The sequence below is a fragment of the Siphateles boraxobius genome, unplaced genomic scaffold (assembly GCF_051911475.1).
Source record: "Siphateles boraxobius isolate OS27281-9 unplaced genomic scaffold, OSU_SipBor_1 6, whole genome shotgun sequence".
Lineage (NCBI taxonomy): Eukaryota > Metazoa > Chordata > Actinopteri > Cypriniformes > Leuciscidae > Siphateles > Siphateles boraxobius.
This window is the reverse complement of record NW_027509186.1, coordinates 23,975,925-23,988,563: the sequence shown is the minus strand read 5'-3', so window position 1 is coordinate 23,988,563 and position 12,639 is coordinate 23,975,925. Positions and strand designations below refer to the sequence as shown.

At 37.4% G+C, this 12,639-nt stretch overlaps 1 protein-coding gene across 1 annotated transcript; it reads right to left on the bottom strand.

The window, feature by feature from the left end:
- Positions 1–502: 502 nt before the first annotated feature.
- On the bottom strand, positions 503–12,083 carry slc47a4 (solute carrier family 47 member 4). The gene is made up of 17 exons (XM_077208308.1): positions 11,572–12,083; positions 10,966–11,067; positions 10,770–10,838; positions 10,238–10,386; positions 10,067–10,109; positions 9,899–9,943; positions 9,706–9,803; positions 9,515–9,612; positions 4,710–4,823; positions 4,236–4,303; positions 4,025–4,133; positions 3,845–3,920; positions 3,608–3,677; positions 2,812–2,944; positions 2,602–2,696; positions 2,394–2,489; positions 503–1,518 (listed from the first exon to the last, which is right to left on the bottom strand). Exons 1-17 carry the CDS (start codon positions 11,710–11,712, stop codon positions 1,216–1,218), a joined length of 1,809 nt encoding a protein of 602 aa, XP_077064423.1. The 5' UTR covers positions 11,713–12,083; the 3' UTR covers positions 503–1,215.
- Positions 12,084–12,639: the final 556 nt, after the last annotated feature.

Here is a 12,639-nt window from a genome sequence, read left to right as displayed (position 1 = left end):
CGGCAGACACAAGCAGCGTCAAAAGCAAATAGAAACCATTATAATCAGTGATTCGGCCTACACTGGATGCAGTGCGTCATGACGAGTCACCGACAATAAACGCACGCCCCGTTTTGTTTCTGATGCACATTACTCAACATGGTTTTGCTACTTCAGACAACAATACAAATGGATTTGGAATGTTCGCTTTGACGTGTCCAGTGTAGACAGCCTTTTAGGGGTCATTCACACAGAAATCGTTATTGCGTTTGAAAGCGCGAGATGCAGGGCAGTATAAAGGGCCATTCACAAAGAACACATTTTTGTATTCCACTGCGCTGTGTTTTATTGTTCTTCTATGTAAACTTGCACTAGTCAAATGTCTTTGACTGTAGTGCTCACATCTCTCATCTTTTGCAGCGACTAGTGCATAACATAGATTTTAAATAAGCATGCGTTCAAGTTAAAAGATCTCAAGACCTTTTTTGTCCATCCAACTGCTAGCTACACACAAGTTTTTTTTTCCAACGCAAAAACCTATTCTGTATGAATGGCCCCTAAATGGAAGAAAACGCTACGCCTAGAGAGTTTTTTTTTTTTACTTACCCGCTGCATTTTAGGACTTTAGGACACGTCACATGTTTACATAGAAAATAACTGAAAAGAAGCTTTTTTACAGCTTGTGCATGACAATGCAAAAAATATGGCGCTCAAGTAAAAATAAGACTTTTTATAAACACATCACTAGGCCATGCGCTGTTTTTTTATTATTTATTATTCCACAGCCCTGCAACTTGCGTTTTTAAAACGAAAATCGAATTCTGTGTGAACGGCCCCTCAAGCAGCATTTGCTTCATGTTCTCACAGTTCTGCCATGTTTAATAATACAGCTTTCTGTATGTGACAGCGGCTTTGTAGAATATATTCTTTTTAGCAGTATTTCTCCAGCAGACGCCAGACAGGAAATGTCAACTGAAGAGATTATACGACTGTGTCACTGGGGAACAGACCTTTTTTCTTCTAAGCTGATCGATTTTCTTACTATTCAGCCTAATGATGTGGACAAAGCAAATGCACTGAGGATAAAAAATATGATCATCTGTCTAGGTCACAATATAGTGGCTGAGACCACTGTAAAAATGTTTTTTATTTTTCTAATTAAATTCAATTTCTTTGTTGCCTCTCACAGCTTACAGATATAAAATGTTCACAGTGAATCTACCTGGGGTCCTAGTTTCAAACAATACTTGTTGAATAAATGGGAGTGGCTGTGGTAAAGTTTGAGACCAAAGTAAAATTTGCACCGGCACCATAAGACACCTCAGGTAAAGGCACAATGAGATGGATGGCTATCCCTACAGCTAGGATGAGAAGAGCAGCGAGGGTGGTCAGACCCCTCCTGAGGATCAGCTGGGAGGTAGAGAGCAGAGCTGTGGGCTTTTCCTCCACGCGTGTCACGTTTGGCTCCTCATGTACCACAGTACTGTTGAGCCCCTCGTCCTGATCATGACAGCTCACAACCATGTATCCATTCCCATTCTGATACAGTGAGACACAATTTCACCAATATAAGTGTTTTAACTGTGCCATGGGTGCCACATTTTTTTAAAAAAGGGTATCTTAAAGGACCATTCGGCAACTATTTTAACTTAATAAAACCATTTAGAAATCATTTGGATGGTTTAATAACCTGTTCTGGTGAGAATGGTGACTTTCCTCGCTCCCCCCAACGTTCCTAGGCGGAAAACCAACCTTGCAACATGAGGATTAACGTCCCGGTATATTCGAAAAAGGAAGTCTCGTGAGAAGCGGGAACGAGCGAGAAACACAAACTGCTTTATGGCAATTCGACATAAACACACACGCCGCCCTCAATGTGTATGATGTATTACCCACCTCGGTAGACATAGCTCCACACGATAAAGTTGGCCGGCTCCGATAATAACAAATGCACATGAGCAGCGGTAGAAAACGGGGAGGAGGGTGCCACAAGTGAGTTTTTTTTTACGACATTGTTGTGAAATATACGCCTCACAGCTGTAGAGGGAGCTCGTTGAGAAAAAATGCAACAACAAAAGTGAAAATCAGCGAAAAAAAAGCTAGGGTTGCCGAATGCCCCTTTAAGGGGATAGTTCAGCCAAAAATCATTTTACTCACCCTCATGTCATTCAAAACCGTTATGAAGAAAGAAAGTCATTGTTATCAAAGGAACAACACGAGGATTAGAAAATGACAATTACAATTTTTGGTGAACTATTCCTTTAAAAATACATGTACCGATGTACAAATCGGTTGACTTAATTAAATGCATACATTTTTAGCATGTTATTTTTGTAATTAATTGTTGTAAAATAATGCATACTTTTTTTTTTTACTGATTATATAAATTGAAAACTATAAAATTAACAACATACCTCTGTATTCAGGACCACCTGATAGAAGCTGTTGCGATTCGAACAAAACTCAGGGGTCACTGTTCCATTTGCACTCTTTCCTGTACGCTCAATTGCCTTGCAAAGAGAAAAAAAACTCTTTCAGTCACAGAAGTCAACAACTAATCACATGATCATGAGCAGTATAATTAGAAGAAAGGTCCAGGTTTAATAGGTCTGATATGCCTACCTCTTTGGTAATTTTCTTCCAGTCTAATTTGAAAATGGCCACAACAAAAAAAATTGCAAGCAAAAAGACCGCAATGAGGAGTCCCAGCCAAAAGCCTGAAAGAGCGGGAGAGAAATCATATATTAAAAGGTTCCCTGATCATTTCTTTAATTAAACATCAGTAATTGTGACAGATGTCAATATGATGCATTTAGTTGTAACAAGGCGAACCAGCAACTTGTAACTTGGCCGTGAACATCAGAACAATGCTCGATGGGAGTCCAATGCAGTAGTAGCCAAAGAGGTTAGCAATAGCAGCTATCTTCTGCTGCCCTGTGCCAATGAGAATGCCCATGCCAACACACTGAAATCAATGATGAAATGAAATAATGAAATAAAATACTTCAAAATACTACACTTGATTCAAAACACTACTGCATTTGACAAGATAAATATAACTATATAAAAATATGTATATAAATACACACAATTATATGAATATTCATTCATATAAATACACATGATTATATATATCATAATTTAAATCAGCAATATAATCTGACAACAATTATTATCGTTAACTTTTTTGTTTGTTTCTTCGAAGCAAAACACACTTTAACTTAAGTAAACTAAAATATAAAAATATTTAAACCTTTGTTTTACCTTTGCATTAAGGGCAACTTTTCTCATTTTTGTTTAGTTCAAATTGAAGTACAAAAAAGGCTAAAACGAAATTATCAAACTAAAATGTCTAATAAATAAACATATACTATTCTATACAATACACATACTAAACTATAATAGTATATATGAATGATATTAAAATGACACTGCAGTATCACAAGTTGTACTTCTTTAGCTGAAATATTGCTAAAAAGTTTCTGGAGACTGGCTTTTTTAAATAAAATGTATTGGGCCTGTATTGAGCGCTGAAATATCTCCCATTTATTTTTATATGGGTGGTCCGTCTCCTCCCCCATATACTGTCTCTGGGAAAATGAGGAATAAAAGTTTGTACAGAACTCACCAATACTCCATTAAAGAACTGAAGAGGGCAGTAGATGTTAAGTAGCTGAGACACAAGCTCTGCTATAGTCCTAAACAAATATCACAATGGAAATTTGAAACAGCTGTTGTTGACATTATTTCTGTTAAATCTTGATTTTTAATGTTTAGACAAGAGCGTTTACAGATTTGTTCAAGTGTACTTAAGCCAACAAACATTTTTTTTTACATGCTTGAAATAATAAGGAAAGTGGCTTACTCATCCGAAGTGAATATGAAGCCAATGACTGTTTTTGTTGAGCCCAGGACTAAACCTTGAATGATTGCTATAACAGCTGGGGAGCAAAATTAACATTTATAAGACATAAATTGGTGCTTTATATGATTAAGCGTCATGACAAGCTTAGGAATGATTGATATCAAATTAAATGAGTTTTACCTGAACTGATGAGAGAAACCTTGCAGGTGACGATGGCAGCAGCTGTTTCCCCAGCGCCAAGTGCATTTCCCACACGAACACATGCTGCTCCTTGCATTCCTAATGGGATCTGGAATATCAAGATGGAGATGATAAAAACAGCACAATCATGAAAAGGATAAAGGTGACTTTTATATGATAATATGAATATTCTCAGATTATCCAAACACACCATGTAGTTGATGTACGCCAGCATTATAACCACGTGTTGAGCAGCCAGGTCCACCTCACTCAGCATTCCTGATGGGATGAGGAGAGTCAGTGGGAATGGGATAATTCAGCGGAAAAGCAATAGTAAAATCAAACTGGTTAAATATACAAACACAAACATTTATTTTATGTACTCTGAGTGTAACAGTGTTATTTTTGCATCATTGAGATTTTAGTAATTTTGTTGTGTTTTTGTCATTTTTATTTTTTAAATGTTCAGCCCTATGTATTGCTTTATTAATGTTATTTCAGTTTTAGTTTTAGTTTTTTTTATTACATCTAGTTAAACTAAATAAGTAAGAAATGTTGCCTTGATAACTTAAAGAAATAAAATAAAAAATATTTATTTATTTCAGTTAAGTTTTATTCTATTTTATGCAACAAAGGTGTTTTTATGGTTTTAGTTTTGGTCAACTATAAAAACCCTTGAATGTACCTGCCAGGAAGCCTCCAACTTCATAGATCCACCATTCAAAACAGGTCATCAGTGTACTGGGGATGGCCAGCTTCATGTAGGAACCCCATTCCTGTAAGGCCTCAGAAGACCACCCTGTTGGAGGAAAACTTGTTACACCTGGTATTTACGTTTTGGTCTATTGGATCAGAACTAGACGAGGGACACACATTCCCGTTGACACCTGGTCTTTTTAGCCATCTCTTTTGTCCCTTTTCAACACTTCTGTCCTGATTTCTTCAAGGGGAGGGTCTATGGGCGGGTAAATGTATGTTTTTTTTTCAGGTCTTTCGATCTAATGGAATTTTCCACATGTACGTACTATGTACGTACTATAGTAATTGCAATAACTGGGTAAACTAGGTACCTACAGTAACCCTAAACCTAACCTTAACCCATGTAGTTACCTTATATTACCCAGTACTATCTTAGGTAAGTACTCTGTAAAATAAAGTGCAACCCAATTTACATATGAACGCACCCAGAGACGAAGACAAAACATATGGAGACAGGAAGTTTTCGTTTTTTCCGAAGCTCACGCCGGACGCTGTGAGTGCGTGTTAAAAACCAGCTGGTGAGAGAACATTGTGATGGGTATGCTTTACTGTCTTTAAACCAAACTTGGGTCTTCAGCTAACAAAGTTTAAATCCTTTCTGACTTGTGCACTTCCCATAATGTTTACACATTAAGTCAGTAGGTGGAGAGTAGGCACTCTTTTGTGATTGTTTGAACACATTTGACCACATGAGTGTCTACACTACGAAAGCAACCAGGTCAAATGCGTTTTCGACTACCTCTGGAAGTGGTCAAAATATGACTAGCTCAAATTGTTTTAGAGCCCATTTACACCTGTATTTAGTGTTGTTCACTTGTGATCAGTCGACTAAAACACATCTTAATACTAGGTGTAAACAGGGCCTAAGAGATTAGCCATGGAGCAACTATTTTCCCCAAGCTCTGAAAAAAGAAATTCACTAGAACAAATCTGAATTCATAATGCATATGAAAGAGAGGACTGTTTACAGAAAACTGATTCACTACTAAAATAATTTGGGCTTTCTTACGCATATGACAGCATCGTTTAGGATGAGCCGATTTATGAAATTGAATCAGACTTTACTTTTTTTATGGCTATACATATGAGACTGGAGAGGGCCGTTTAGGACAAACTGATACACTAGAATAATTCAGACTTCTTACACACATAACAGAAAGCACTGTCTATGATGAACCGATTCAATTAAAATGAACAGGACTAACACTTCTCACTAAAATGAATCGGACATCAAGAGAGGACAGTTCTCATATCCCCAATATCAGTGAATCAGTTCGGATTTGTCAGGCAAATGAACAGATAGCCTAAAAAACTATTTGTGTCCACGGAATCGAGTATTATAGGTATTTTTTATCAGAATAATTCTGCTGCTCATTGCTATGTTCTCTATACTCTATAAGGATACACTGATATGAAAACTTGGGCCGATACCGATAACCGATAATTCTTTATATTTGAAAACTGATAATCAATATATTGGCAGATAATATAATTTTTGAGAGCCTGATTGTAAAAACAAAAGTCTCACCATTAAAAGCCATGTCCCAAGCACACAATTATAATGTTCTCATTATAATTTTATGTAGCCTGAATGACAGACTTGTATTGTATATGTTGCTCTCAACAGCATTTTCTTTTTTGATTCTAATCATATTTCAAGAAATTCAAAACCATCATGGTGAACACTGTGCATCTGAAGTGTCTCAGCTGAAGGAAATAATCCATTATTCATCTGCTTTAATATATTGGCCAACTTTTCTTATAGGGTCGATAATTAAAACATTAAAAAATATAGCTGCAAGCAGCCATCACAGGGCCAAGCCGTTCCAATGGTTGCATGGGCTCAAAAAGTAGTTAAAAATACTTTGGTTTCAACTCTTTAAAAGAAACTTTAATAACCAAAGTATTCTTATGTTGTGTTCTTACAAAGTATCCTTACTTCAAAAAATAAATACTTTGCTTTTTTATATAAATGTGCCACATGTTTTATTCAACAAGTTCCTTCTCAGAAAGACACCTTGTCTGGAACAGAAGCAACTTTTCCACCACTTAAGGCCACAGTATCTCTTGCGTACTGGGCATGTGCCACACGGGATTCAAGCCCACAACCGGAATGCTTCAGGGTTTGTGGCACGTGGTTTAGCATTTTGTGCCACTCAGAGGACGCTGACTTACCAAGCTATCGAGGAGAGGATTCAGTGTAATAATGAGCACACAAAAGCATGTTAACCCGAATAGCATGCTAATATAGCTTATTTCTAATGCAGCTTATGGTTAGCTTGATAACTGAAGAGCCACATTAGAAATAATGGCATCTGGTTAGCATGCTAACCAATTAGTATGCTAAGCTAACTAGCATCTAACTAGCATACAAATACAGGCTAGGTCATATTTGGAGATGAATATCTCGTGAATGGTAGCGAATATCAAAACTCCGTTCAGTCATTTCTGTTTGGCTCGGTCCAAAGATCATCTGATCAAATTTTGGACACAATTGAGCAACATTTGTAGGAGGAGTAGTTGGAACCCGTTGTTGGAAAATGACAAATGAGATATTGTCAGAATTGGCATAAACCAAAGAACATAATGAAATAAAGCAATCACATTTCGAACAATGTTTATAAAAGTTATAGGCGTTTTTGCGACAACAAAAAAAGTATATCTTTGGAACACTAGGTGGCGCTCTGGTCAATCTTCTCATGTACCTTCAGGACATGCTGTTGATGATCCCTACCAAATTTTATAGAGATATGTCGAATAATTTAAAATATATTTCAATTTATAACAAAATTCTAAATGGCGGACAGGTGGTACATCCAATGGCAAAATCTGACAAAATTGGTATCCACGGATTCGGCATGACACAAGGAATCCATAGATACCACATTATGATATTCTGACAAACTGTTCAAAAGATTTTTGCCAAAAAAGCCATTTTTCCAGATCTCATGACCTTTAGGTGGCGCTGTTCCCAAATTTAGCATGGCCCCACAGATCATGGTTCCGATGAAGCGTACCAATTTTTGTTTAGATTGATCAAAGTTTGGCCGAGATAAAGCCTATGAACTAATTTTGGGTCAATCTTGTTAAGTTCGAGGCATAATAATTTTTGAAAAAAGATGAATTAAAAAAATCGGCTCATCTTAGACAATTTTCGTAACAAAATTTGAATGAGGAGTAGCAAAAAAAACGAATACTGTACTTTTCAAAATGGCCACTACTGAAATGGGTGGAGTCTTAATGTAAGATATTGATTGTGGTTACCATAATGAGTGGAATCATGTGTACTACGTTTAATTTTTCTAGATTAAAGGGTTCAAAAGTTATAACCATTTCAATGTTGGATTTTTGAACTAGTGGTGGCGCTATAGAATTGGTCTAGAGACTAGGACCAAAATTGGTCCAATTACTTTTCATGACCATCTCTACAAGTGTGCCAAATTTCATAATTTTCCTATGTACCGTTGAAAAGGCTGCCATAGACACTCCATACGGAAGAAGAAAAATAAAACAAACAATTACAATAGGTGCCCTAGCACCTTCGGTGCTTGGCCCCTAATAAGAAAATGAACAATTACAATAGGTGCCCTAGCACCTTCGGTGCTTGCCCCCTAATAAGAAAACTAACAGATACAATAGGGGCTATCCCCTTCGGGTCTTCACCCCTAATGAACATATATTGGCCGATACCGATATGGTGGCCGGTATATCGTGCGTCTCTACTATATACTCTTATTTAATTCATGACATAGTCTGTTTATTGTTTTGTGTAAATCTATCAAATTTGAAGCTGATCGAGACTATGAATTTTTTTATTCAAAAACAAACAAATTTTATTCCAGAAAAAGAATAGATACAAATCTGAAACTTAAACATTTAAGAAAATAGTGAAAATAGTTTTATGTTTTTGTTAGCATCTTGAAGTGTTTTTATTTAGTCTTTTTTCCCCAAAAAGGGCTTGACTAGATTAATTATAAGTTTTAAATATGAGTTGATAGTTTGGCAAACTTAAAGGTATAGCGAGGATTTTCTTTTTCCGGGTGGGTAGTCTAAACTATTGGTCCACCTAAGTGTCAATCATTCTGGTGATATGTTTACGTAAGGCCGTCGTACGTGCTCGTCCCTATGTAGTTTTAGCTTTCTGCGCATGCGCACTTTCAGGTGTATTATGTGTGAGTTTCTAACTTTTTCAGCCATTCCTTTGAAAATGGCTGAGGGTCGAAAAAGAAAAAGTGTACACGAAGTGTATGAAAAGAAGAGACAGGCCGCTGAACATTGAAACAAGACCAGAGTGATTTTGGGTGAACATCTCCCACGCTGGCGTGCACTAAAAGCACAGGTTGGGCTTCCCACAGATGCCGCATTGGCGAAGATTCTACTAGACAGGTAAAGTTTGTCATGCTATTTGCAGAAATCCATTTAAAATCACTGCTAGTAAAAGCTATGATTAGCGATGCTAGCCCTGGCACAAGTCATGCACCGCGTAGACACGGTAAACATCTCAATTTGTCTAAAGTAGCCTTATGACCAAATGGTAAATGGTATCGAGGTGAACTAGGCTCGTGCATGCTCTCTCGTGCACACGTTTAATAGGCGTTTCCCTCTTGGGAGTGTTGCGCATGTGCATTTTTAAAAAAATTGGAGAGGGCGGGTCTTCTCTAAAATTCGGAAAGATCCTCCGCTATACCTTTAAGTTTCAAAGTAACTTCCCCAATATTGATAGACACTCACCTCCCCAAGTTTTCTCATGGAGCTTCTGCCAACGAATGAAACAAAACAGGGCAAAACAATTAAAGACCTGGGCAACGGTGTTTGCAGCAGCAGACCCACTGAAAGTGCACAGAAAACAAATCTTATTATCAAAATACTGAAAAACACATGAAAAAAACCCCACAAAATATGGAAAAAATATGTATACTCACTAAACTCCAAAATCCCACCAGTACAGCAGAAAGTAGTTCACTATCACATTGGCAACATTGGCAACTGCAGATGCATACATCTGAGGCTTGATCACTCCCTATACAGTGGGTTCATGAGTATTACAACAACAACATACAAGAAATTAATGCAGTTAGTAAGTTGTTTATTTCCTTAAAAGATCATTATATGTACCTGGTTCTGAAGGTATGACAGTTGCAGCTGATACAGAAACATGGCCTGTAATATAGACACATGACAGACTCAACATGACGATGAACAGCAATGTATACAAAGAATTATCGGATTTGAGTTCAACTGCACTGGAAATGCAATCCATAATCATCCATTAGTGGACCTTACTGGAATTGCTGGCAAATATGCAACCACATAGAGCTGTGCAATCCTGAGAGAGAGAGAGAGAAACTGTTAGTTTTCAGTCTGACACCACAGACTGGTTTGTACTCTAGTATTCAACAGTCAATGTCAATACAAATATGTTCAGTCAGTGTTTGTTGAAGAGTGGCATTTTACCTGGCCACCTCGGGGTCCTGTCCCAGATAGAGAAGGAGGGGCTGGGTGTTCACAAGCAAAGCCCAGCAGGGCAAACAGAAGAGCGTCAGAATTACGATGCCTCTCTGCAGTATTATGCCCACACGGAGAAGGTTCTTACTCCCAAATGTCTGAGGGCAAGATGTTAGACTGCCATGAGCTATCAGTTATTTTACTATATAGGCCTAAGCGAGAACGGTCTTAGGGATATCAACCTTTAAAAAACTGTCATACAACTATAATGTCATGAAAGAATCTTTATCTAAAACCCATTAATGTGAGTTGCAAGCTATTTAGGACCATTTATGGCCATATTTTTATATGGAATGCAAGACATCATACAATTTTATTCTTGTAATAACAACCAAGAATCCACTCATCCATGATTCATTTGTATTCTTTAAAAATAAAATATATTAAACATTAAGTGATTCTTAGTAGGCATTTCATTGTCCAAGCTTTTGGTTTATTATTTTAATACACAGTTGGAGCGCTAATTTTATGGAAAACACACCTGTGATACCAAAGTGTCGCATGCCAAAGCAAGTCCAAACCCCGTAGCTGCAGCTGTTACATTGATAGTCTGAAAAATAAATGTATCGGACACATTGTGTGGGCTTGTGAATCATTGCTCTATAAGATTGCACATCGCAATAATGTGGTACATAACACATATTTGCCGGCAGAAATTTTTATTTAAGCAGACGTACAGCTGAGGCCATGGCATAGCCTGCTAGCACAGTGTTCCCCAGACGTCCACAGAACATTGTCACCACAAAGAAAAGGAGGAAATTCAGGAACCGGCACACAAGCTAAGAATACAAACAAAGAAATATTTAGCACAAAATGAAGATGAAAGTCCTGGACTCACATGGACTGCAGTTATTAAAGTCCACAGTCACTTGGATGAAAAACAAAGCACCTATTTATCTGGAGATTCATGAGAACTTTTACTAATTATTTTAAACTAATTAATTAATTAATTTAACAGATCTAGTCTGGAAATATACTGTAAAATCTGCTTTAAACATAATTTCCAAGCTATTTAAGACAATGTTTTTGGCTTATGTTTACACAGCATTTATTTTATACAGGATGCAAGATTTAACAATCGAGAATCAACTCATCCAGGATTAATTTGTATTCAAATGGACATACATGAAGACATGATACAAAATGTACCCAAAACAGATCATGGTCTATTCAGGAATGGATAATTTCTATGTAAGCCACTGCATTTCTCTGCCAGCTCTTTCACTATTCAAAAAGAACAAGCATAGCACATTATCATGATGTGTATGTGACAGAATCCTCACCAGGGGTCCAGTCATGCGCAGGATGTGGTAGAGCTCTTCTCTGTATACCAGAGGGATGCAACGCCTTACAAAACCACAGCAAAACAGCTTGGCACTGGGCTCCATAGACAGAATGTCAGTTCTGGGACTCGAGATGTCCATGATCTTCTCAGTTGTGATCCTTGAAGCCACTGTAAGGGGTTTTGCTTCATAGACTGTTAGGGGCCCTTACAGCTGTTCATTCTTCAGGTCCACATTCACAACCTTTGAAGGCTTACAGATTAACTGAGGTGAAGACAATGAGACGCTTTGATTTAATCCACAGGATGGGAGGAGAATGTTTGCAGTCCTGCCAAAGAGTTGCATTGTTTTGCAAGATCAATCGGTTCTTTTTAAAAATCGAATTACAAGTTGATTAACAGCTGTATTTACAACACATTAAAGTAATCAGCATAATGATATTGAAAATATCCAGTGCTGCTTTGAATAGCCTACTCTTGGTGTACTTACGGTAACTGTGTGAACAGCAGAAGACTCCCAGCTCTACATAACCCATGCCACAATTACAGTCCAGGCCCTAGCTCTATACCGCAACTAAGAAGTTACAACGTTCTTTTCTGGAAAGCGTTACGTATTACTTATTGTTACTGAACTCACAGCTTGGTGGAACATTTACTAGAGTAGTGTACTCTGGAGTATATGAAAACTGCACACAGGACTCTCTCACAGGATGCCAATATACCTGAATGAAAGAAACAGATGACCTAAATAGTTTTTTTAGACTTACAAAGGAAATATAATGAGCATTTTCAGTATCAAACATTGAAATATTTTCCTCTTTTTTTATTATGATAACGTACCATGTCTCAAATCATCTCAAACTGGTTTCTTGAACGTGACATTGAGTTCACTAAACTCAAATGGCCTCCACAGTCACCAGATCTCAAACCAATAGAGCACATGGGGATGTGGTGAAACGGCAGATTCACATCATGTGCAGCCAACAAATCTGAAGCAACTGTGTGATGCAATCACGTCAATATGGACCAAAATCTCAGAGGAATGTTTCCAGCACCTTGTTGAATCTAT

Coding starts and splice junctions, on each gene's coding strand:
- slc47a4 (XM_077208308.1), bottom strand. CDS start 11,712: ATGGACATCTCGAGTCCCAGAACTGACATTCTGTCTATGGAGCCCAGT. Junction 4,824..9,514: donor CCATGAGAAAACTTGGGGAG/GTGAGTGTCTAT, acceptor TTCCTCCAACAG/GGTGGTCTTCTGAGGCCTTA. Junction 3,678..3,844: donor TTCATATTCACTTCGGATGA/GTAAGCCACTTT, acceptor ATATTTGTTTAG/GACTATAGCAGAGCTTGTGT.